We start from the raw sequence: 27,395 nt of genomic DNA on the forward strand, positions 1-27,395 counted from the left end.
ATGAGAAATCTCTGAAGGGTTTTAACTGAGAGGTGACATTATTAGACATGAATTTTAGAAATAAATCTCTATGGCATCAGGAAAGAGAAACAGTTTGAACAAGATCAATATTTGAGGCAGTTTAGAAGTTAACAGCCAGATAAGAAATTTGCCACTTCCTTGCTTTCTTTGCAGTCACCTCTTAACTGTCTTCCCAACTTCCTCTTTGTTTTCTTCCAGTCTATTCTTACCACAGCAAACAGATAAGGCCTTTGGCGCATTACTCCTCGGCTCAAACTCTCCAGTGACTTCCTATCTCACACATAATAAAAGCCAAAGTCCTTATAACTATCTATAAATGGAGGTTTTGGAAGTTCTGCAGTGCTGAAGAGACAAGGATTATAGTCCAGAACCTGTCAGTGTGGAAGTCCCTGTAAACACTCTAGACTCTCAAAACACCGAGAGCAGGACTGAAACTAGATATTGACTCCAGCCTTTAACGTGCCAAAACAAAGTAACTGCCAACCTGTAATTCTTTGTCCAGCAAAAATACCCTTCCAAAATGAAAACAAAACAAAGATGTCATAAATCAAAAGACAAAAACAGAGAATTCATCACTAGCCCAGACCTGTACTAAATGGAATATTAAAGGGAGCCTCCAGGCAAAAGCAGGATGGACTAGAAAACAATGGAAAACATAAATATGTAGGTAGATATCAATAAATATTGATTGTAAAATACAATAATAATACTGAATAAAGTCAGAGAAAAGTAAGAGACTGAGAAAGAGAAGTAAGAAAGATAGGTGGTAAACCAAGTCAGAGTAAGCTGCAGAAACCAAAGGAAGAGTTAGCTTAATGACAGAGACAGTAATAAAGTGTAAAGCATACACACATACACATACACACACACACACACATAAAAGAGGTCAAGTAAAATGAAGTTAAAGCAACAAAAGAATTGAAGGTGCTGGTTAAAGTACAATTGAAAATAATAATTTTTTTAAATGTTGTAAATATTTTTTGTAGAGACATGATCTTGCCATTTTGCCTAGGCTGGTCTTGAACTCCTGACCTCAAGCAATCTCTCACCTCGGCCTCCCAAAGCGTTAGGATTATAGGTATTAGCCACCGTGCCTGGCTGGGTTCAATAATTCTAAATTCACTTCAAAGTAAAGAAAATTCAACAACCCAAATCACTTAAGTTAAAAGTCAGTAGGTTAAATTTGAGCTGACATGTCCTCTAATGGCAAAATAAAGCAACTCTTTTTTTTTTTTTTTTTTTTGCAATCGCTACATTAGACGCTATAGTTTAAAAAGATCTGATGTGTTACATATCAAATTCTCTCACAGAAAGCAGGAAAATGCTTTTGATTTAAGAAAAAGGAGAACAATGAGGAGAGGAAGGTTGAAATAGTGACTAGAATAACAGGGACAGCTGGTAAGATTGTAAGCTTCTGGTGGACACCTGAATTTACTCCTTTTTCTTTCATTCCCAGTCTTGCCTTCACTCACTGTTTTATTTTTAAGAAGGCTGGGCATGGGGATCACAACTGTAGTCTCAGCATGTCGGGAGGCTGAGGCAGGAAGATTGCCTGAGCCCAGAAGTTCAAGACCAGCCAAGGTAATATAGTGAGACGGCGCCTCTCCAAAAAAAATCAAAAAAACTAGCCAGATGTCGCATTGTGTGCCTGTAGTCCCAGCCACTTGGGATGCTAAGGCAGAGGATCGCCTGAGCCTAGGAGTTGGAGACTACTATGAGCCATTATCGTGTCACTGCACGCAGCGTGGGCAACAGAGTGGGACCCAACTCAAAAACAGACACAAACAAATAAATAAATCATACATACATATATATGTATATATATAAAATGAACTAGAGAGGGGAGAGAGAAAAAAATGAACTAAATGATGGCACCTAAATGCAATTATTCACTGCCCTTCCACTTTGTTTCCTTACCACCACCTATCAGAACATTGTCCATTATCACCTAAGTAACTTCTCTTTGTTCAAGCATCAACCTCCAATATAATAACCAGCATAATCCTTAAGAGTAATAGACTCCCCCTACTTCCCTGATTCTTGAACTGTCTTACTTTAAAAAATCACAGAACTAGAAGCATTAGAGACTGGACTGGGAGATCATCCAACCCATGGTATCTCAAGCCTACATTATTCATATTTATTGTCTTCCACTGAGGCTGTCTCTGTGCTTCCTCACCTCCCCAGGGTGGTAGGGACAAAGGTGGTTTAGGGAGTAAAAATAAGAAAACTGAATTTGGTTATCTATCCTTTATGAAGCCACACAGTAAGTTTACAGTATGTTTAAACTGAATTATGGCATTAACATCTGCATGTGTCTTTTTAACAACCCAGGGCACTCTATAAGTGGTTAACTGACAACTATATATAGTAAATACAAGAAATGTAATATATACATATATGATATATATGACATATAATATCATATATATGAAACAAAATAAAAAAGACAAACACCTTTAAAATCTGAAAACTTTTATAAAATAATTAAAATCATGTTTAAGTGTATGTAAACTGACTTTAAAACAAAATATAGACTATACTATATATACCTAAATCATATAGTCTAATTATGGGTTAGAAACACAGCTTAAATATTCTGGGTCATTTTCTTTTTTATTGGCCACCCAGTTCTTCCTTTCTGGCCACGGGAGTAAGTAACAATGTAGCTCATGTTGGAGAAGAAAACACTCCCTTCATATTCCAGTCCACTATTCTGATTCACATTCAAGCAAAGATTCACTGCGTATACAGCTGTGGCCGTCATGATTCCAATTTAAACATTAACCTATGATGCTTTAACAACCCAGTAGAAACACTTTTGAGAAGGGATACAAGCACTGCCTGTCTGTGATCAGACTGCCTGGCACTGCACACAACATGCCTTTAAACTTCATCTCTCCTGGAGACACTCAAAGGTTATATAATCAGGAAATGCACAATGGGCGGCTTGCCCTGCACCTCTCTACACCTGTGCCTGTGACTCACTTTCTTGGCATCGGCAGCAAATAGGGGAAAAAAAAAAAAAAAAGCAGTGCTTGCTCCTAAGAAATCTTTTATAGTCTTAAAATTCTGGAAGTTAATTTTCTTGTTTAACTAAACTCTCAGGATTATCTGAGCGTTAACAAAACTAGCAAAAGAAAAAGATGTAGGATGGATATCATGGAGACAGGAAAAACTTCAACTGGAAAGCAGAAAAAAAGAGTAGAAAAACAAATTGGGAGAAATGAAGACCAAAAAAACAAAAAAAGAGAGGGAGAGAAAGCAGTCTTCTGATAACTAGTTTGCTTTCTCACGGGTGTTAAAATGAAGAACAATTTTTAATTTAAATTATTTTAATACACATTAGTTTATTGGCATTATTGGAGAGAAAAACGTAAGAAAATAATCCTATGTTTGCCTCAAGGAAGCCTCAGCTGCTTCATTAATTAGAGACGATATCCTGTGCATAACAACTGTATGGCACCACATATGAGATGGCTTAAACAAATTAAAATAGGACATTCCCACAGCAATTTATATTTTTCCAACTTTATGATATTTTTCGTGCAAGACTTCAGCCTCACCACTTACTAGTTTTCTAAATCATTTGGTAGTATATGTTAATGAACATATTTTTGGATAGAAGTGGATCTAATCTCCGTTCAAATGTATCACAATGCATTCCAGACTCATTTTTTCCCACCTTAATTTTCTTAGTATATCATAAAGCCTAGATAAATATGCCTGAGAAATGAAAATCGTGAGCTTACTTAACATATTTGTTTTTATCAATGTCAAAAGCAAAAAAGAAAAAAGAAATATTTTCCACAACTGTCTGTGCTATTTGGATTTCTCTTTGACCAAAGATTAAATGATGACAGCTATGGGGTTGGATTCCAATTATCAAGCTGTAGAACAACCCAGCAAAGTATTCTCCCTGTGCCAAAGGTGAGCACAGTCCTTGGGAAGGCATCTTTTCCATAAGTAGGGGCCATTTGATGAGCTCCAGCTTGACACTTATCTGTGTTCCAATGAAAACAAGAACAATTTCTCTGTAGCCTTAAAAGGCAAAGTCAAGAATAATACCAAATGTTGTAGCACATGTGTTGATTTGTTATGTTACATTTCAGCTGTTAGTTATGTTAATGGAACAGTTTCACATACTTTGTTTTGATGTATTTATTTTAATGACCGAGTGTATGTATCTCTCTATGATTGCCTGGTAACACTGACTGCATGATGTTCTGCTGTCACCACCAGGCCAGAACTGGAAGTAAGAAAGAGAATTATAAAACTTTGGAACTGTATGACTTTAAATGAGTCCCTCAGTGCATGAAAGATAAAATGTATCAAAACCTATATGCTGTAAAATCTTGATGCTAGTTTACAAGGCATCTTGCAGAGCATATCACCAGATTAACTAAAATTGTTGACATTTAAAATGCAGGTTTTCAATATAATGTATTCCAAGTATTCCAGAGATTAAGAGAAAATATCCATGCTTCATCATTTTGTATCACTAACAAATCAATTTTTCGACTACAACAGTAAAAGAAGGAATTCCAATCATGTAATTAATAAGGCAGCAGAGGGCATTTTAATATGTATCTTTCATATTCTTTTAGTAATTCTCCAAGATGCCCACCAAGATGGTATTGGATATATTAAGCTGTCTACTGTTGTTATTTCCTTCTACTCTTAGTCAGGTAATAGGAATGTGCCTGATGGACTGACAGGGTGGTATCCACAAGACCTAGCTAGCTTCCTGGGAAGAAGAGATAACCCACACAATCTATGACACTATTCCATACACTTTAAAGATAGAAGAAGAAAAAACCTTTGGCTACTGAAATGCACGAAGTTTCTCATGAGCTCCTTCTTTAAGTTCACAGTCAGCTGTGCAGGACCTGGTCATTCTGGGGGAAAGGTGATGTGCCTTCTTTGGGAGGTGTAAGCAAGGGGTTCAAAAGTAGTCTCCAAAAGGTGGGAGAAAATTTTAAAGATAGAGGGTCAGGGTCTCCAGCTGTAACATCAGAGAAACTCAAAATGGAGGGGATCACAGTGATACTTCTCTTGTCACTAACTCTCTTCCTCCATCATAAGCAGCAGTGTGCTAGAGGCAGATTGTACCACCTCACAAGAGCCAATTCATAAAATGTTCAGGAATCTTGTGAGTCAGTTGTTAAACTCAGTCATTATGAAAAATCAAATCACATAAACTTAGAATGAGAAGTTATTCAGTCCAAGTGCAAAGGTCTCAAAAAAAAAAATAAAGAAATGATATTAAACCCAAAGATAATTACTACTCAAAACTCATTGCTTCCTACTGATTTTACTGTTTTACTATTATCTATGCTTTCAGTTTGTTTGCTTCTATTTTATCTGTCTGGTGGAAATTCTATATGATGATGTGCTATGGCACATGTCTTCCCAACTCTGAGTTCAGTGTCACCATGTTGGCAGTCTGGACACCACCCATAGTAAGAATGTTTACATCCAGAGATGAGCAAATGCTACAAATCAGGGTCTTCCATCCCCCCACCCTGAGAGCTGATTGTTAAACATTTATCATCACACCACTGACTAAAAGACAAATATTTCTCTTATCCTATCATGATCACTACAGAAAGAGAAATAAAATAGGAAAAAATCAAACGACACCAGCTAATTCAAATATTTACTGGAGGCAAAGCCACATATTGGTATATACAAACTCACACTAGAATATGCTAATGTATAACATAGGTACTAAATACTGTTTAACTGACATTCATTAAAAAATATATAGATACAATAAAGTCTTTTTCAATAGTTAAATTAGAGAAAAGCTGAACCACAAGAGGAAGGTCAGTAGCTTTTCTCTGAAATTGTTTGCATTCTGAATGGTCTTTAGAAAAAAGGCAACACTAAGCGTCAATTGTTAAATCTAACTTCAGTCTGATAAAATTAATCAGAAGTAGTGAGAGTTAAGTGGGGAAAAACTTGTTAGTTTGTCCTCATGAGAAAGTATAAGGAGCAGCTTTGAAGAAGATTCATTTAAGCATTGTGAGAAATAAAATTGGTACTAACGGATCTTGATTCAGTGTCTGGACTCCAAAGAGACCAAAATCACTTCACAGATAATCTTAGACACAACAGAACAGATGTCCACTAAACTGTAACAACAGCAAAACATATTGCTGTACTTAAAGGCAAATAGCAAAGTAACATGGGATCTTCTAACTGGGTTCAATAACTCTTTCTTGGAATTTATATAAAACAATGAAATGAACTGTGCTCCAAAAAAACTAAAAGAAAAAAAAAAAGAGTCCCTAGAGGTGTCTATAAAAGAAATATGAATGCCCTGATATAGGATACTTTTGGAAATCACTAAATATTCTTCAGCAAAAAGAGAAGTCTCTCTTTATAACCATTCACAGCTCTAGCGGGCATAGAACTTTATTATCTGAGTTCATATGAGGCAGAAAAAGAAAATAACAAGCAAGTTCAAGCAGTCCAACCTTTTTTTTTTGCAAAAAGAGGAAAAAATGATGATTTTTAATGACCTCTCATATCCCACTAGGAGCTCAAAAACATTACTGAGGCGCTATGCCGAGAGGGAATAAATTACAGATGGGGCTTTCCACAGATGGATTTTCATGTGAAGGACCTTGGGTTTTTCAATGAGGAATCTTAAAGATGGGATCTAGCGATTGCAACATCCTGATACTGAGAGGCAAACTACTGCAGAGATCAACACAAGACAGAATCGTACACAAAAAGATAATGATGACAATCAAACAGAATTTCTGGCAACTGCTCAGACCTAGCTAAGGAGAACTCAAAGCAGAAGAGAATCTGAGAAAGTGCCAAAAGGATGAAAGAATAAAGCAAATTAGAATCATTTGGGACAGAATGAAAAATTAGAAGGGGACAATAGAATGTGTTACCAAAAAAACCCCCACAAAAACAAACCATAAACTCAAGGGACAAAATAGAGGAGGTTTTAAGGATTGATTTGGGTCACTGCTTAAGACATTTTAAGCAAAATTGATTAAGCACATGACAAAATAAAATAAATAGGCATTCACAAAAAGAGTTATTACTGAGCAATTTAAGGCAATATAAGGTGCAAATAAAGATTTTATTTTATCAACTTTTTTTTTTTGAGACAGGGTTTTGCTCTGTCAGCCAGGCTAGAGTTCAGTGGTGCAATCACACCTCACTGCAGCTGCGAACTTCTGGGCTCAAGCGATCTTCCTCCCTCAGCCTCTTGACTAGCAAGGACTACAGGCATATGCCATCATGTCCAGCTAATTTTTGCATTTTTTAATGGAAACGGGTGTCTCTCTATGTTGCCCAGGCTGGTCTTGGACTTCTGGCTTAAGCAATCCTTCTGCCTTGACTTCTAAAAGTGCTGGGATTACAGGCATGAGCCAGCCACTATGCCCAGCCTATTTAATCTATTTTTTAAATCATTAAAAAAAAAAACTTTTAAGCAACAAAAGCAAGATACATATTTAAGCTAATGGAATTATTTAACTTCTTATAAGAAATAATTGTTTGGAAATCAGTGAACAAAAAATAACTCAATTTAAACTGCATGATTATATTAACATTTCTGACTTGGAAAAAAAAAATACCTGTTTCTCAGGAATGCTAATCTATGCTAATAAAGCACACGAGAGTGATACATGAGACCCACGCATCGGGTGATTACTTTACAATGAGAAAATCGACCATCATTAAAGTTGTATGTCAGTGTTTACCAGCATACCATTTTGGAAAGCAAGCTTACACGGAGCAGGCTACTTGGAGTCAGAATAAGAGAAGTTAACGGTACAATCCTTATGAATGTTCTCTCCATCAAGATCTGTCAGGCTGACCAGATGCTCACAGGAGTAGACAGCTCAGAATAGCACTTCAAGAGCACGGTCAAGGTCTGCCTCTGTGATACTTCCCTTTCGAGATGCCACTTTGTGCCACTTTGACCAATGCCTCTTTGTGACTGGAACATTCTTTCTTTACATATGCTGGTATCTTCCTTAGAAATCTTGCAGACCTGTGAAGCCTTTCTGTCTCTAGACAACTGTTCATACCTGTTCTAATTAATTACACAAATAGCTGATTTCATAGTTTAAATTTCAAAAAGCAACCTTATTTTTAGGTTCTTTGGGTGAAGTGGGAGGGGACAGGGAAATTTCACTGTTGCTCCAGAGTAATTTATTAAGAGTTTATTATTAAGAGCAAATTGGAGCAAAATGGAAAGACAGAATGTTGGTAACTGCTGAAGCTGGGGATGGTCTGTGTGGGCTCATTAAGCTATTTTCACATAAAATTTAAGAAATAGAAACCCTTGACTGACAGTCATATCCATATAATCAATGACTATCTATAATTAGGTTTTAATATGTAGCTAAGAATATAAGCATGCCATTGAGTTCTTTCATTTATTCAGTAACTATCAGAGCACCTTTTATATAGCACCTCCAGTCCTGAACATACAACGTAAACAAAGTAGACTGTCTTTATGGATCTATAGTACAGTGGGGGAAAAAATATTAAAAGTGAAATGTGACATTTAATGTTCATAAAGGCATTTTAAGATATTAAAATGGAATACTAAGTAAGGTAATAAACACATATCCCTTTTCTGAAGATTAATAATAAGAAAGCAACAGCTTAAAAGTTAAGAGTATAGGGTTTGGAGTCTGAATACTTGGTACTAATTCCAAGTTCACCAACTGCTAAATGGATGACCTTAGGAAAGTATTCAACTTCTCTAATTCTCAGTTTCCCAATCTAATAAAATAAAGATAGTGCCAGCCCAGGCGTGGTGGCTCAAGCCTGTAATCTCAGCACTTTGGGAGGCTGAGGTGAGAGGATTTCTTGAGCCCATGGGTTCGAGAACAGCCTGGGCAACTTGGCGAGACCTCATCTCTATAATAAAAATCAAAAAATTAGCCAGGCCTGGGAGCGTGTGCCTGTAGTTCCAGCTGCTTGGAAGGTTGAGGCTGAAGGATCACCTGAGCCCAGCAGGCAGACACTGGGGTGCCATGAGCGTGCCACTGCACTCCAACCTGGGCAACGGTGTGAGACTCCAACTCAAAAATAAATAAATAACCCATAAATACCACTTGGGATTGTTAAGAATTAAATGAAATTAGCCATGTAAAGTTATTACCAGAGAACTTAGAGAAGAAACATTAAAGAAATGTCAGGTAAAACGATAATTATGGTTCAGAGACGTTCAGGTGTTGGCCTTTCTGAAAACAAAAGGATTACACGAAGATCTTCAGAGATTCTTTTTTTGGTCCATAATCCTGTAGCTTTCAAAAATCTTAAGACTGACTATGGGTAACTGGTATAAACATCAGGAACAGGGGAAATGAATGGGTAACTACAAGCCAGAAAGCTGGCTGCTGTACATGTTCTTCCTGAATACACATCACCAGCAAACACAGCAAAATGTGATGCAAGACGAGAACCCTGCTCAGTGATTCATAGTACTGAGGACTCCAAGCCTGACCACTACTTGGGACACCATCTCTCTGGTAACAAAAACAAATAATGTAACAAAGCCTGAATAGTAATTGTCCAGCGCTCAAGAAACAACCTAATTATGAAGACACCAAAATTTACTATAAAGCTATAAAGAGGTGCATGATTTTCCATATTCAGTCACCACCCAACCTCACCCTTCACCCATGCCCATTCATCTTTTAGAAAACAGAGCTTGATTCTTAATGTTGCTGCTGAGTAAAGAAATAATGAGCTCTGTTAATGCACCTGAAAATACACCATCGACCCAGAGAAGGAGGACTTAACTCATGACACGTTAATGAAAATGTCAGGACCACCATGAAGTATTTAAGTCCTATAAATGCCAAGTAAGGGGAGGAGCTAAACAATTATGGTAAAGGATGACAGTGAGCAAAGGAAAAACAAAGCTGATTATCAGAGAAAAATCTTCAACACTGCCCCTCTTATGCCATAAAAAGTTTTTTCAAAGGAATTTGTATTAACACCCAAGATTTTGGTTACCTAAAGTCACCTCAGACTTCATTGGTAAACACTGTCAGGACAATGCAAATTTTATTTGGAAAGGGCTACATGGTCTCATCCGGTCTTTTCTTTCTCAGCCTTTCTGGGGATCTCCGGAAAAGTGGGCAAAATAAAGCACATTCTTGAACCTTGATAGAAAGAACACGTGGCAGCACTTGTATGTGATTAGTTCACCAATATGTTTCCAGCACCAGTCAGAGCCTAGTGTATAGTAGATGTCTGGTAAATGTTTGTGGAAATAGCAATAAAAGTTTTTAGGCTAGGGAAAAATGTGTGCTTGTAATTGCTGGTCTAACTGCTCTCCATTTTATATTGATTTCCTTTTTCTACAGTAATAAAAACAGGAGTGGGAGCAAAGGGGACAAATAAATTGACATACTTGGAAAACCCTCGGGCAGGGATACACAGCACAACCTGATCTAAACATCATTTGAATCTACACTGTGTCTAAGATCACCTAATGGGAAACCGAAAAGACCTGTGGACACAGAATATAAGGACAGCACTATATAATTGCTAAGTAAATACAGTAATGGATTCTGCATTACTATTACACCACAACTCATGGCTTCCTAAAAACATCAATGCACGATATAGATCTGGTGACATTTATCGATTCAGCTTTTGTGCTTCCTTTGGTTGCTTGCAAAATTTTGCAAACACAAGAGTAAAGTGGAGACAGTATTATAAATCCTGGGTAGACAGGAGTAGTCACCTAGATTGATTTTATTTGCCATGGAACCCATCCAGTGGCTTCTTAGTAAGAATGTGTGTAAATAGAAACAAGAGGCGTCTCTCATCAGAGCATTAGGGAGAGAGTATTTTCAAGCTGTTGTATCATTGGGTGGAGACAGCAGGAGTGAGACGCCCAAATGTCAAGATTTTATACAGCTATGGTTGAAGATACTAGAAAGATGTAGGATTTAGTCTCAAGTTGCTAATATGAATAAAATAGGACAGTACCATTTTTTGTTTGTTTGTTTGAGGGGCTGTCACCAAAAGAGAGAGATTTGTGTTGCTTCACAGGGCATGCATATGACTAAAGAATGGTGGCTTTTGGCTCAAAAATGAGGAAAACAGAAATAGTTCCCTCACTCTAACAGGTATTTGAAAAGAGGCTGATGATTATTAAAAAAATAACCAACTGTCATCTGCTGGTAAACAAAGGACTTATTTCATTATCAGTTAAGATGCTATTATCTGTTTTCTGTTTGTTTGTTTGTTTGTTTTAAACACCATTGAAGTACTTCAGTGATTATCTCTCCTCCCCACTAGAGAATGAGCTCTTTAAGCCAAGAACTTTGTCTTAATCATCTTTGTCCTCACAGAACATTACTTGGCACATGGCAGGATCTCAGTGGATGTTAATAAGTGAGTAACTGAATATTGTAAAATAAATTCTTAAAGGGCACAGTATATTTTTGTTGAAGTTCTACTGTGAAACTCAGAATAAGTGCCAGTATCAGTTGAATGAACAGCTATTGATTTAGGAGCTGCTATTCTCCCAGTCTGTTTTCTTTAGTTTCTTCAAATTCCTATTTTCCTTCCCCATTATCCAGGTAATTGATAGACCCTTACGTATCAACCCTAGTGATATCTATTTATTCCACTGAGTGCTTTATATGATACTTCAAAATGCTTCCGCTTACATCATCTTGGGAAATCTTTACAAAAGTCCTATGAGATGGACATGAGGACTTTTATATAGTAGAGGAGGCAAAGGATAGCACTGAAGCAAGGCTCTGTATCTCAAGACTGAGCTTAGTCTTGTCCCTACCTATGTAACCTTGGAAAGGTTATAATTTCAGAGATTTCATTCCCTTTAATTAATATCTATAAAAAAATTAATATATCTCATATGCTCACAATTGGTTATACACAAAGTGAAATGCAGAGTAGAAATATATATATACTTATAAGAAGCATACATGGGGGCTCTTAGTGTCACTTCACCTCATGAGGGCCCAAGGCCTTGTCTCCTGTACTCTGTGATTCTTATAACCCAGGCTTTTGGGTTTACCCAGGGCCGTCCCATTGTCAGTTCATGCTTATCACCTTGGTTTTCAGTATACTTCTTGACTTTGGTCCATGGTGATTTGCCTTACTATCTCAGCCATGTATTTAAAAGGATATTTGCTATATTTTATTCAGTATTTCTGAGTATTTTATACAGGAAAGGTTTTCAAGTAATCTAGGCTGCCAAAATACCAGAAAAGGAAGTCCTTGTGAGAAGCAGTCACATGTTTTCTTATTGAATACCCACAGTATGCACCAGGAAAGCAAGCTTTTTTACACCTACCAGACCCAGGAGACAAAAAAAGAAAAAAAAGAAGAGGTATGCCAGTGTTGGCCTGGACCCTTTGTAAAAGAAGAAAAAATATCTCCTGAGAATTCAGTATCATGATTTTACCACTATATGAGTTTGGTTTTCTTTTTTTATTATTTTAAAGACATAGGGTGCAATTCAGGGTCAGGTACACAAATGTTCATTATGCAGCTGCCCTTGTTGATGAGGTGTGCCCCCTCCCCCGCAGATTCCCACGAATTTGGTTTGCAAGGTTACATTTAGCTAATGTCTCATCTCCAAGATGAGATATTAACATTAAAGATAAGATAATTTCTCCAGAATGAGAAATTAGCATTAAAAATGTGCCTAGCAGAAGCAGCATAGATAAAAATTCCACCAAAGAGCTCATAATTCAAAATTACAAAACACACAAGGAAAGAATCTACCATGTCAGCAGAACTAATAAAGAGCAGAATTAGTTCTTCCAAGAACTACAAATCACAGAATTATTGAATCCTCTGGCAGCCAGACTCTAGGGTGGCCTCCACTGAACACAGTGTCTCCTGGTACTCATGCCCTCTCATAATCTTCTCCCCACCCAAGTGTAGGCATAATATGTGGCTTGCTTCTAACCAAGAGAATACAGCAGTGGTGATTTGCATGTGATTACATGGATAAGATTACATTATATAAAATGGTAATGCCTGTCTTGCTAAGAAACTCCCACTTTGCTGGCCTGGAGAAACAAGCAGCCACATTGTGAGCTGCCAATATGGAGAGTGTCACATGGCACAGAGTTGAGAGTGACTTCTAACTGACAGACAGCAAAAAGCTGAAGCCCTCAGTTTGGCAGTTTACCAGCAAATGGATATTGCTAACAAGCATGTGAACACTGAAGTAGATCCTTCCCCATTTGAGTCCCAGATGAAACACCAGCTCTGACTGACACCTTACAGGGGACCCAGGAAAGCTGTGCCCAGGATCCTGACCCACATAAACTATGAGATTATAAATGTGCAGTGTTTTAAGCCACAAAGTTTGTGATAATACTGTTACACAAAAAGAGATAACTAATGCAGCTATAGACTATAATACATTTTTTAAATGATCAAAGGCATAAAAGAAATTAAAAACATGAGTAAAAAAGCCAAAAGAAAAAACACCAAGACGACTTGTAAAACACAAATATAATGTTTAATAATAAAAACAATTCCTAGGATTTAACTCAATGGGTAAGTTAAATATTAGAACGAAATCTGTTAAACAAACAATACATGAACTGAAAAATAGATCAAAGGAAATGGATCTATTTCAATTTACAGCATACTACATAGATATTAAAAGATGGAAAAACGTGGAAGAGAGATTAAGAGAGATATAGGATGTACAGTCATGTGCTGCATAAAAACATTTCCGTCAATGACAAACCATATATACAACTGTGACTACAGAAGGTTATAATGGAGCTGAAAAAAATTCCTATTCTCTAGTGACACTGTAGCCATAGTAACATTGTTATTCATGTGTTTGTGATGATGCTGCTGTAAGTAAACCTACTGCACTGCCAATCGTATAAAAGTATACCACATACAATGATGTACAATCCTATAAAAGTATAGCACATACAATTATGTACCATACATAACACAATAATAATAATAAACTATGTTGCTGGTTTATGTATTTACTATATCATACTTCTGATCATTATTTTAGAGTGTACTCCTTCTACTTATATAAGTTTACTGTAAAACAGTCTCAGGCAGGTCCTTCAAGAAAAAATTCCAGAAAAAGCCATCGTTATCATAGGAGATGATATGGAAGCTCCATGTGTGTTACTGCTCCTGAAGACCTTCCAGTGGGACAAGATGTGGAGGTGGAAGACCTGCACAGGTTTGTAGACTAGGAGCTAGCTAATGCTGACTGTGTAGATTTAAGCTAATGTGTGTGTTTAAGTCATTTTTTAAACAAAATGTTTAAAAAGTTAAAAAATGAATAAAAGCTTATATAATAAGGATGTAAAAAAAGAAATATATTTTTGTACAGCTGTATAATGTATTTGTGTTTTTTTGTTTTGAGTTGGAGTCTCTATCGCCCAGGCTGGAGTGCACATGTTCAGGGCCACCCCAGCGTCAACCTGCCGGGCTCTGGCAATCCTTCCGCCTCAGCCTTCCAAGTAGCCGGAACTACAGGCATGTGCTACCGTGCCCGGCTAATTTTTTTATTTATTGTAGAGACAAGGTCTTACCATGTTGTCCGGGCTGGTCTCGAACCCGCAGGCTCAGGCAATCCTTGCCTTGGCTTCTCAAAGTGCTGGGATTTCAGGCTTGAACCACCATGCAAGCCTGTATTTGTGTTTTAAGTTAAGTGTTATTATGAAAGAATCAAAAAGTTTTAAAATGTTAAAGTTTATAAAGTAAAAATGTTACAGTAAGCTAAGATTAATTATTAAAGAAAGAAAATTTATAAAAATAATTTAGTGTAGCCTAAGTGTACAGCATTTATAAAGTCTACAGTAGTATATAGTATATCCTAGGACTTCACATTCACTCACCACTCACTCACTGACTCACCTAGAGCAACTTCCAGTTCTGTAAGCTCCATTCATAGTAAACTCCCCTGCAGGTGTATGTACCATTTTAAAAAAACCTTTTATACCATATTTTTACTGTATATCTTCTATGTTTAGATATGTTTTGATACACAAATACCATTGTGTTACAACTGCCTATAGTATTCAGCTGTATGCTGCACAGGTTTGTAGTCTAGGAGCAATAGGCTATATACCATATCGCCTAAGTGTATAATAGGCTCTACCACCTAGGTTTGTGTGGCTACATTCCATGATGTTCACACAATGATGAAATTGCCTAAGGATGCATTTTTCAGAACCTATTCCTGTTTTTAAGCAATGCATGACTGTATTGAAAAGCTGATCAGACAGAGGATCCAGAATGATAAAATACAGAAAATAGAGAAATGGAAAGACTGTAAGAAATAATAGTTGAGGATGTTCCAGGTTTGATAAAAGGCATGATTCCTCAGACTCTAGGAGCAACTTAAACCCAAGAGAGCTAATTATAGGAAACACACAGAAGTGAAACACAGAACACCAAAGTCAAAGAAAAGACTGTAAAAGCAAACAGTGAGAAAAAGCATCTTCCTATAACGAAGCAAAAGCAGACTCTCCAATAATAGCAATGGAAGCCAGAAGGCAATAGAATAATATCATCAAATGCTGAGAGAAAACTGTCAACCTAGAATTCTGCCTTCAGCTAAACCATTCATAAGAATAAAATAGACATTTTCAAACAAATAAAACCTGAGTTTTGTACCACTACTAGACCCTAATGAAAAAAATTACTGAAGAATAATCTTTAGAAATTAAACCCAAAGGAAGGAGTATGATGCAAAAAGCAAAAAATTTCTTGGTGAAAAAGTTGACACAAACACTGACATTATTTTAAGAAATGATGACTACTAAAGGGTAAAAACCAAAATTAAGGGTACAAGAAAATCGTATATAAAATGGACAAGGTATGGTAAAATTAAAGGATTCTAAGATTCTTGAATTGTTGAGAGATAACTATAGATAATGATTCATTTTTAGACTCTTTTAATTTCAGCATGCATGTTAAAATTGTAAAGGTAAAGATAGAAATAATATGTAGTTTCCAAACCAGAAAAGGGAAATAAAATGTAAAATATGATTACTAGTCATACTTCACAGAACATGAAACTAAGGTTTATTAAAACTAACTGATGGTTGGGTGCAGTGGCTCATGCCTGCAATCCCAACACTCAGGGAGGCCAAGGCAGGAGGAATGCTTGAGCTCAGGAGTTCAAGATCAGCCTGGGCAACACAGCAATACTTCATCTCTACAAAAAATAAAAAGTCAAACAATTAGCTGGGTGTGGTGGCATGTGCCTGTTGTTTGAGCTACTACTTGGGAGGCTGAGGTGGAAGTATCACCTTAGCCCAGGAGGTTAAGGCTGTGGCAAGCCATGATTGTACCACTCCAGCCTAGGTGACATAGTGAGGCCCTGAACTAAAAAAAAAAAAAGAAGAAGAAGAAGAGGAGGAGGAAGAAAAGGAAGAAACAGAAAAACTAACTAGGAGAATGTGACAACTTCATGTCTTTCAGCACCAAGTTTTTTTCCTGCAATGTCATATAGCCTCTGATTTAGGTGATATATTAACATAATAATGTGTTACCCTGATGTCCAATTTAATATGGCAAAATCTCACAACACTGCAAGAATATCTTATATTAAATAGCACTTTGTAGTTAAAGCACTGTGATTTACCTAACAGTTCTCTTATTTCTCATTTCCAGTTCATTTTTACCTACCCTCTTTATTCCTACATTCATTCCTACATTATTCCATATAATTCTCCTACCAAATTTTTAGTGTTTTTCTGTCTCTTCCTCTTTCCTGTTTTGCATTTTTTAACTTTGTGTATGTCTGTATGTGTGTATATATATATATTTGTAAATATGTAATATATTTATATATCATAAATATGATATTATGTATATATATACTATACATGAGTTATATAAATACTATATATAAGTAAACTTTTTAATCTAAATCTCAGTGTGTAGGTTATGAAGCATGACAGATCCTAAATGCATAGCTTTTGTTGGGATACAATTTGTTTGAAAGGTTTCACAAGTAACAAAAGATAGTGGTACTCAGGTCGGTTTCATTCTATTGTAGTGCTCTGTCACTGAAGCAAGTGTGTAATGTGAAAAAAGGTGTAGAACTATCTGTAGTAACAATCTAGTTTCCAAATCTTAGCAGTGGTATATGGTTCCCTGGCACACTGTTGCTAGGGTCAAACGTTTTATCTCTACACGTTGGTAGTGATTCTCTTTCTCCTTGCCAAGACCATTTAAATTGGTTTCCAACTGTGTATATTCTATTTTGAAGCAGTGAAATCTTCAGGGTGTGCCCAAGACAGTAGTTCAAAGTCTTGAACTCTTTAGTCGAGAACTCTATTATAAGAAATAAATAGTATTTAATACTGTAAAATAAACCTATAGGATTCCAGTATTGCAGGCAATTATTATATCTGGAGGCACAGAAACCTTGGACAATTAAAACCTAGCTCTAATTTAAACAACTGCCCCTCTAACCAAAAAATAAAACAAAGTAAAATAATTATAGATGCAAAAAGCAAATATGTCAAAAAAGATGACATGGATTTGCTCCTTTTATTTCTCCCTATTAATTACTAAAAGTAAATGTCTCCATTGTTCTTCTCTCACCCTGCTTTAACTCCCCATAAGAGAATCTAGGAAAAGATAAACCCCGTGTAAGCCTTGGTAATCACCAAAGAGAATAATCCATGTTCGAACAGCCAAAACTGTGTCCTGTTTTACAATCATTTATTGCTAGCTGAATAATGCCATTACTAAGAAAACAAGTCTATCAAGCTCAAATAGAATTTCTTCTTTTACAAGTACATGAAAATACAGTGACAACAAGAAAAATTAACAACAAGAAAATTAACAAGAAGAAAAAAAATTATTAACAACAAGAAAAAAAACCCCACTTAATTGAGCAGCTGAAGATATTTGGAGGAGTATTCTTTGTAGTAGTGAAAACATAATAAAAATAACAGATGGTACTTGAGATGACAGGGGCAATAGGTTAGGAGGAGGAGGATAAATAGAGAATTACAGGTAAAGGATTAACAAGCAGAACAGTCAACTGTGTGGTCTCAGAAAATGGTGCTAGTAAATTAGAGATATAATTTCCTGATTTCATGGAGACAGATCTGGGCCATGCAGGAGCTGAAGCCCTTATTCTCATGGTGAAAAGTACAAAGCTCTGTCAGTTGATTTTCAAAGCACAGCTATTAATGCCAGAGTCAGGGGGGTGGAAGTAACAACAAACATCCAGCCGTATGTTCTGATATTCTGAATAAGATTGCAAGATAAATAAAGCAATGAAGCTAGTTTCCTTAGCATTGCTCCAGAAGAGGTCCTTTAAAATGGGGCCATTCTGGATTAAGAATCACTTAAGTAGTCAACAGATATAGAAGTGATTAGCAGTTTTCTAGTCTTATAGACCTTTCTCCACAAAAAAAAAAATCAGAAGAGTTTGGAAGGCTGGGGCGGAAGGATCGCCGGAGCCCAGAAGGTCGAGGCTGCAGTGGCTGGGAGCAGTCACTGCACTCCCGTCTGGGCAACTGAGTGAGACTCCAACTCAAAAAAAAAAAAAAAAATCAGAAGAGCCAAAGAATAAAAAACTGAAAAATACATCAACTTGAGTCATAATTCTGTTTCCTTTTCTTCCTCCCCCAAAAAGGGGCTCCTCTCTCTGTCTCCCTTCGCATAGAATCCTGTTCTTCCTCCTCTATTATTCTTTCAGGGTGGTCTTTAAATGTTCTTTCCCATACCTTCTGAGTGTCTGTCTTATGTGGCGCGTAGCACAGAAGCCCTGTCAACTGCACGGGGCCTGCACCACACAGTCAGTCAACATCTTTTCCTGACCTTTAGACAGGTCATCAGCCTAGCATGTCCAACTGCTGATGTCTGCAGAAAGCTCTGAGAACAATGCTGGTCAATGTCTCTGCTACCAATCACTTAACTAATTCATTACAAGTCCACTCTCAGAGTTCTCTTTTAAACCACTCACACCCAAACCAAAAAGGTATAAATCAGAAAAACAGATGAGATGTTCTTTATCGTTGGCAGGAAAGAGAAAACAAAGCAAACCAAATAAAAGAGATAAAACTGAAAACCCCCAAATCAGACTGCAAAACAATATTCTGCTGACATTTAAAATAATAATTGCATGGCAACAATTTAACTGCTGCCTTCTTGCCTGCGATTCCAGATTTCTCTTGCTGGAGACTGTATGCAATTTTCATTTCTCTGCGTACTTAGTGCTTCACACTGAACCAGCATTATTTTCTACTTACTTGTGCTTGCTTGCATACTTTAAAAGGCTGAAGTGTTTCCTGGTAGAAAAGCTGATGATAAGCCTGTAGGTCAAACCAAAAGTACACACTGTTCTTCCACAACTGCAGATGGAAAAAGCACATAAATTATTACCACCTAATTATTAAAGCTCTACAAAACTCTAATTTCAAATATAAATTAAATGATTGCTTAGGTCCTTGCTGTTACCATAAATCAGGTTCAATTTAAAATGGTTTTAATCTTCTATCACAAACTGGCAGTATATAAAATATTTATTGTTATTGTTGCTAGAACATTATATTTTTGCATGTATGCATTTCATATAATTGGTCATTAAAATAGTAAGTGTTCTAGTTAATAGTTAAAGAGTAATCACATATTTCTGGCATGAAACCAAAATCTGAAGGTATTTTGATACACACGGGCAAATGTATTTAGTAGCTGAACAAAACATTACTCTAATGATCAAACCAGTTAAAAACTTTTCATTTGAGAAAATGAAGATTGTGATTTTTAAAAAAACTGAAAAACTGATTGGAAATAGTTCTGCCACTAATTAGCAAGTAATTAATTTTTCAATTAAAAATAGGATTTATAGAAATCAACTATGAATTTTAAATGTTACATTGAAATAAAGTTATATGAAAATAAATGATTGTTAGTGGTACAAATCAATCTTTGTCTATTTTACTTTCTTTGCAATTTTAGTAGAATGGTGAACCAGATAATTGGAAATGAGATGTTTACAGTTTTACTAAATATTAAGTATGAATTTTCTTACCAGAGATGGGAATTTTAACATCAAATATAATTATCTGAACACTGAATCACTTCAACACTTCTTATTTTAAAATGAAGTAAAATTATAAAATTTAAACGCAAACAGTTCTTTTCTACCTTGTTCCCTGAATGCTCACAGAATTTGGTAAAGAAGAATCCAGCTCTATTTTCTACATACAAAGATTGCAACAAATTTTCCATGTCAAATCCTCCCAGGGCACCAACATGTGATATAGTTTTAACCTAGATAACAAAACAGAAGTCCATTACCCACTCAAAAACACTAATTTTTTTATGGCATGCACAACAGGGTTTCATAAATTCTGCCAGGTTGTCATTGTCCCACTGAACTATTTTATGTGTTTGTACCATATATGTAATTAATGCAATATGTTTGCATCTGACTGTCATATAAGATTCATTTATGGAGCCCAACTATAGCAGCAGAATGCATTCTCTCATAAACCAAATTAATTTCAAATTTAATGTTGAAGTAACTTCCCAGCCTCAATTATTTGCATGTTTCAGGCACAGTAATACCATTTTAGGAGTCTTCCAGATCTTTGTTGGTGGCCTCTTTCCTACATATTTACTACTATTTTAGCCTTGAGATGCTGCGATTATAACTACAAGAGGGTTATAAAAAGAACTATCTCCAAACCTCTCAGTGCTGCTCATTAACTGTCCTGAGGGGGGCCCTCTTCGGACAGTCTCACCCCGTACAGGTCACGGCCTGCACAGTGTAAATGGCATTATAAGTTCTCATAAAACTTTGCTGTTTATGAGCTTCTCTGCCAACAACGCTGGCAACCCTAATGCCATTTTTAAAACATAGAAAGATTCTTTCTCCAAGCACAACTGTGACTCTAAGATAGGCATCTACGATCTGTTTTAACTCTTTGTTATATGTTTTGTGAAACTCCTAGACTTCTTTGTAATCTTAAGATCAGTGTGAACAATTTAGGGTTTAACTAAGCTTCTTGCTCTTTTTGTCATACCATCTCTCCAATTCTCTCTTTATCTGCCTGCAAAACAAATTCTGAGGGGAGAATTCAATGTTTTTACTGTTTAACTATCAGCATCCCAAACTAAAATATATTTTAGTAGGAAAAAATTCAAATTAGAAGAAAAGAACAATTTTCTTAGAATAAACAGTTACACAGAATTATAGCTAAGACGTCACATGTCAGACTGTATTGGGACCACAATCCCTACCAAAAGTATAATCCTTAGGGAATATAACTTTTCTTTAGAATTGGTACATTAAATCCATGTTATCAGGATAGCTTTACTCTGGAAATACCCCACCTTTTAAAAATTCTAGACTTGAAAAAATATGACATCAACTACTATTTTTAACAAGTATTTAAAAAATTGATTAAAAAAAAATTCTATAGGGTCTTATTTTGTCCCTGGGGTGTCATCACACCAAAACTAGAACACAAGTTATTTTTGAAAACAGTAGTCAATGCAGTATATAGCAACATGGTACTGCCAAGCACACACATATATGGAACCTTTTGTATTAAAAATCATTTGACAAAAAAATCAAATGTGTTGCTTGGTAAAGAAAAAATATTATGATAGATCAATAAAAATTCTCTAAAATCAGGGAGCATTGATCAGTTAAATGGGAGATCAGGTTATTCAGTCCTCAAAATACTTACCTTAGGTTCTTCTGTATAAGAATATCTTCTATTCAGATGGGGCTTCAGACATTCAGAAATGTCAGTGAAAGATGTTAAATGAACAGCATTGCTGCTTTCCAATAGATGCCTTGACCTAAATTATAAAGATGAGAACTAATTGATCAACAAGCAAATTCTGAGCATTTTTTGGTATGCATGGCACCAAATCTTAGTAGTGTTTCTGAACAATATGAGAGAATTAGAACAAAAGCATAAGCATTGGTACCAGGCCTGAAGAGGCAGAAGAGAAAATTAGGTATAGTCATACAGAAAGACAACTCTCAAAATAGCTGCTGGTGGAATGAATTCAAGAGAGCATATCATAGAGGCCAAATGACTGGGATGGGCAATAAATACGATGGGAGTATAAAAATGAGAAGTTCCTTCAACCTATATTAGTAATTGAAGAAATGATATTTTTCCTAAAAAACAGTAGGAGATATATTCCATGTATATATACCTGGGGATCTGTGTGTGTTTTGGAGGGGTTTTTTAAGATAGGAAGAATTTATTTTAAAAATAACCAATTTGCTTAGGGTATTTAAGTGAACACCAAACAGTGTGCTAAATAGAATTCATATTATAATATTTAATCCTCACAACAGGTTGGATACACAAGTTATTATACAGGTTAGTTTGGGTGAGATAATGGAGGCCTTTGGAGTTAGACTAATGACTTTGGACATTATCTTTCTATATTTTCCTATTCAGCTTCCTCTCCCATTGCAATTATTCTAAGACTTATTTTCTAGCTTCATAAAACATGCCTGCTCTACCTCACCAACCTATTTCCACTCCAATCCACCAGCAGATTACCTTGCAGGTTCTTCTCACACAAAATGTAGGTACAACATGCTTCAGTTTCCACTCCCTCATGTGGCAGATATTGTTAACTTGCTGCCTAACCCAACACCCATTTCCAGTGACACAGCACCACTTCTATACACAGCACCACTGAGATTCTGAAAAAGCTAAACATTCACTTCCCAAGACTCCTGTGCAGAGTGAAGTAGCCGTGTAATACAGTTATGACTTACGAGACATAAAATGACATCTGCTGGGAGCTTCTAAGAAAGCCTGCTTTCCTGATAAAAGGGGGAGGGTTAATGGAAATTGCCCTTCCTCCTCCTTTCTGACTTGAAAAGTCTGATGTCTGGGGCTGCAACACATCTGGCTATGAGGGAATGGCAGGGAGCACTACAAAGATACTTCTGACCCAGTGAACCAATATTGGCAGTTGCCTACCTTCAGATTTCTTGTTATGTAAAAAAATAATTTCAATCCATCTAAGCCATTGTTAGTCAGGTTTTTTGTTATTCGCAGCTGAAAGCATTAAATAATCCATAAACATATCCACCTGTACCCATTCTCACTTCTTTCCATCTTGTCTCAGGAAGAGGTGCCCCACCTCCTGCCCATGGTTAATCTCATCCCCTTGCTTTGAACCCCTCCCTCTAGTCCCCTTTGAAAGTGAAGACCTTCTGTCTTTCTCTTGTATCTTCGATGTCTCCATTTCAACTCTACACATATCAATAGAACACTGTAAAAATACCCTTTCTGATGAAAACAAAAACACAATGGACAAAATGTATGGCATGCAGCTAAATCAGTGCTTAGAGGGATATTTTATAAATAAAGCTATAAAGGCCTATATTGGAAAAGAAAGAGAATTCAAATCAATAATCTAACCTTCCACCTTAATATATTAGCAAGAGAAGAAAAACTAAACCCAAAGCAAGCTGAAAGAAGGAAAAAAATAAAGATTAGAGTAGAAAGAAATAAAATAGAAAAGCAAAAGTAAAATTAAAGAAACCAAAAGTTGATTATTTGAAAAGATCAACAAAATTGACAAGCCTTTAACTTGATTAACCAAGAAAAAAGTGAGAATATTTAGATTACTTAAAATAGAAATGAAAGAGACATCAATGCTAACTTTATAGAAATTTAAAGGATCACAAAGGAATACTATGACCAACTGTATGCAAACAAGTTAGGTAACTTGATAAAATGAACAACTTTCTAGAAAGACATAAATCACCGAAAATGACTCAAAAATAAATAGAAAACTTGAATAGACCTATAATAAGTAAAGAGATTAAATTAATAACTTAAACTATTCCCATGAAGAAAAGCCTGGTGGTAGTGGGAAACTGCCAGGGGAGAGTGGGCACACCTCATCAACAAGGGTACCTGCATAATGAACATTTGTATATCTAACCCTGAACTGTATCCCATATATTTAAAATAAAAAATTAAAAAAGAAAAAAGAAAAGCCTGGGTCCAAAAGCCTTCACTAATAAATTCTATCAAATACTTAAAGAAGAACAAATATGTTCTTCTCAAATTCTTCCAAAATTAGAAGAGGAGGGGACACATTCCAAATCATTCTACAAGGCAGTATTACCTCAATGCTAAAGCCAAAGATATCACAAAAGAACACAGACTAATATCCCTTACAAATACAGAAGCAAATATTCTCAACAAAATATCAGTACATTGAATCTAGAAACATATATTAAAAAAAGATTATATACCAAAACAAATGAGGCTTGGCTAGCATCCCGGGAATGCAAAGGTGGTTTAATATCCCAAAATCTATTAATGTACTGCACCAGAGCAATAGAACAAAGAAAGAAAACCAAATAATCATCTTGATAGAGGCAGAAAATTTTGACAAAATCTAAAGCATATTTATGATTTAAAAACAAAATCCTCAACAAAGAAATTCCTCAACTAGAGTATCTATGAAAAACCTATAGCTAATATTATACTTAATGGTGAAAGGCAGAATGATATCCTTCTCCTAAAATAGGGAACAAGAGCAGAGTATCTGCTCTCAGCCTTTCTATTCAACACAGTACTGAAGATGCTGGCCAAAGCAACTAGGAAAGAAAAAGAAAAAAAGGCATTCTAATAAAGAAGAATTAAAAATGTCTTTATTATCAGATGATATGCTCATATATACAAAATCCTAAGAAATTCTCTAAAACACTACTAGAACTAATAAATAAGTTCAGTAAGGTCACAGGGTACAAGATAAATATACAAAAATCAACTAAATTTCCATACACTAGCAATAAACAGTTCAAAATGAAATTAAGAAAGCATCTTCATTCATAATAGTTTCAAAAAGATCAAAATACTGAAGGATAACTTTAACAAAAATGTTCTCCTGTAAATCCAATGACTTTTAACTATTATTCTGACTCATTCCAAATCTTTATATACAGAGTAATCTATAGAATATGACTCAGGAACAAAAAGGACACACTATGGATACATGCAACAACTTAAATAGATCCTGAGGAAATTATGCTGAGTGAAAAAAAGTTAATCTCAAAAGTTTCTTACTTTATGACTCTATTTATATAACACTCTTGAACTGACAAAATTATAGAGATGAAGAATAGAGTAGCAGTTGCCAGTGGCTAGAAAAAGGGAAAGGCCCAGAGAAGTGGCTGTGGCTATAAAACAGTAGCTCAAGAGAGCCTTGTGATGGAACTGCTTAGGATTTCAACCACAGTAACATGAAAGTGCACCTGCTATCCAGGCTCAGTGGCTCAGTCTGTAATCCCAGGACTTTAGGAGGTGGAGGCAAGTGAATTGCCTGAGCCCAAGGGTTCAAGACCAGCCTGGGCAACTTGGCGAGACCTCCTCTCTACAATAAATAAAAAATTAGCCGGGTGTGGTAGTGCGCATCTGTAGTTCCGGCTACTTGGAAGGCTGAGGTGGAAGGATTACTGGAGCCCAGCAGGTTGACACTGGGGTGGTCATGAGAGTGCCATGGCACTCTAGCCTGGGCAATGGAGTGAGACTCCAACTCAAAAAAAAAAAAAAAGTGTACCTGTGACCAAATTGTATACAACTAAATACACATACACACATAAAAGAGCATATAAAACTGATGAAATATGATGAGCTAGATGAATTGTATAAATGTCAATTTCCTGAATCTATACTATAGCTATATAAGATAATACCATTGGAAGATACAGAATGAAGGGTATAGGGGATCTTTCTATATCATTTCTTACAACAACATTCAGATCTACAATTATCTCAAAATTAAAGTTAAAAGAAGGGTGGGTTATACTAATTGGTTCCCCTTCACCTTCAGTATATTCTTCCAGCTACAGTCATCTGATTTCTGACTCTTCAAGTTTATCTCTGTAACCTTATCAACAACTTTGTCATTGACAAATAAAATGAACACTCACTGCTATTTCTTGACTATTTTGTGACATCTAACATCCTTTTGAAATTCTTCCTTCCCTTGGCTTCCATGCCACCACTCTTTCCTATATACACATCTTCTGTCTCTCAGATAACTCCCTCTTAGTCTTCTCTTCTGGCTCCTTATCCTCTACCTTTACTCTAAAGCTTGATAACTTAGTTTTTTTCATTATATACTACTCTTTTTTTCTCTCATGATCATCTCTTCTATGCCCATAGCTTCAACTACCCCTTAGAGTATAATGTTTCCCAATTTTTTTTTACTTACAGTTAGTCTCTTCCTGAGCTCCTAATGTATAGTTCAGCTGTTTTGAACATGTATATTCCAATGTACTTTTAAATTTTTAATTGTGATAAAACATACATTTTCAATATTGAAACTCAATGCAGTTTTATCTCATATCTCAAGAGTTATCTTAGGCTCAATATTTATTCACTCAACAAATATTAACTGAAAACATATGATATGCCAGACACCGTACTGTACACTGGAGCACTACCTAGCAGAACCATAAACTAAACTTATCATTTGCCTCCTCCAATTCTGCTTTTCCCTTTTTCTGAGGATAACAAGTTCACAGAAACTATTGTAAAAATAGCTCTCACACATATAAAAAAAAATGTTCAACTTAGTCAAAATGAGAAATACCATTTTTAAAACCTATCTGATTAGCAAAGGTAATACATACTGCACTGGTGCTATACGGTTAAAAAAAGGTCACTCATACATGTTGAATAACTTGTTCCAACTCCTATGAAAGACAATTTGGTAATATCCAGCAAAATTTTAAAAACAGCTAAAGCTTGACTCAAAAATTCTACTTTTAGAAATGTATTCAACGTATGTGGTGTGTGTGTGTGTGTGTGTGTGTGTGTACAAAACAATCTACTGCAATATTGTTTGTAAAAGCAAAAAATTGTCTATTCCATCAATAGAGTAAAATACAATCTTTGGTTAAAAAATGAAAGAATCAGACATGGGGGAAACAAAATGACAGAATAAGAACAAGAATCAAAATATATTATGGTATATCTATTGCTATAGTACAACTACTGCTATGTGTTAAAAAAAACTTCTAAAATATATTAATAAAAAATAAAAAAACAAGGTACAGAATATTTCATGCCACTATTTTTGAACTATGTATATTTATAATTTTAAAAAATAATTTAATTTAGCTGGGCTCAGTGGCTCAGCCTGTAATCCTACGCTTTGGGAGGCTGAGGTGAGTGAACTGCCTGGGTCCGTGGGTTTGAGACCCACCGGGGCAACTTGGCAAGACCTCATCTCTACAATAAATCAAAAAACTAGCCAGGTGTGGTAGTGCACACCTGTAGTTCCAGTTACTTGGAAGGCTGAGACGGAAGGATCACTGGAGCCCAGCAAGTCGAGGCTGCGGTGGCCGGGAGCAGCCACTGCAC

The 27,395-nt window shown here is 36.0% G+C and overlaps 1 protein-coding gene across 1 annotated transcript in view; it reads right to left on the minus strand.

The window, feature by feature from the left end:
- The window catches only part of RGS22 (regulator of G protein signaling 22), a 139,536-nt gene that overhangs the window by 40,801 nt on the left and 71,340 nt on the right, over positions 1-27,395 (minus strand). Inside the window, exons 12-14 of the mRNA XM_021716336.1 lie at positions 21,720-21,834; positions 20,170-20,295; positions 19,272-19,373 (exon numbers count right to left, since the gene is read on the minus strand). Coding sequence (XP_021572011.1) covers positions 19,272-19,373; positions 20,170-20,295; positions 21,720-21,834 — 343 coding nt within the window. The remainder of the gene's footprint in view (positions 1-19,271; positions 19,374-20,169; positions 20,296-21,719; positions 21,835-27,395) is intronic.

This window comes from Carlito syrichta, unplaced genomic scaffold (assembly GCF_000164805.1).
Source record: "Carlito syrichta isolate Samal-C Ts95f unplaced genomic scaffold, Tarsius_syrichta-2.0.1 Scaffold308755, whole genome shotgun sequence".
Classification (NCBI taxonomy): domain Eukaryota; kingdom Metazoa; phylum Chordata; class Mammalia; order Primates; family Tarsiidae; genus Carlito; species Carlito syrichta.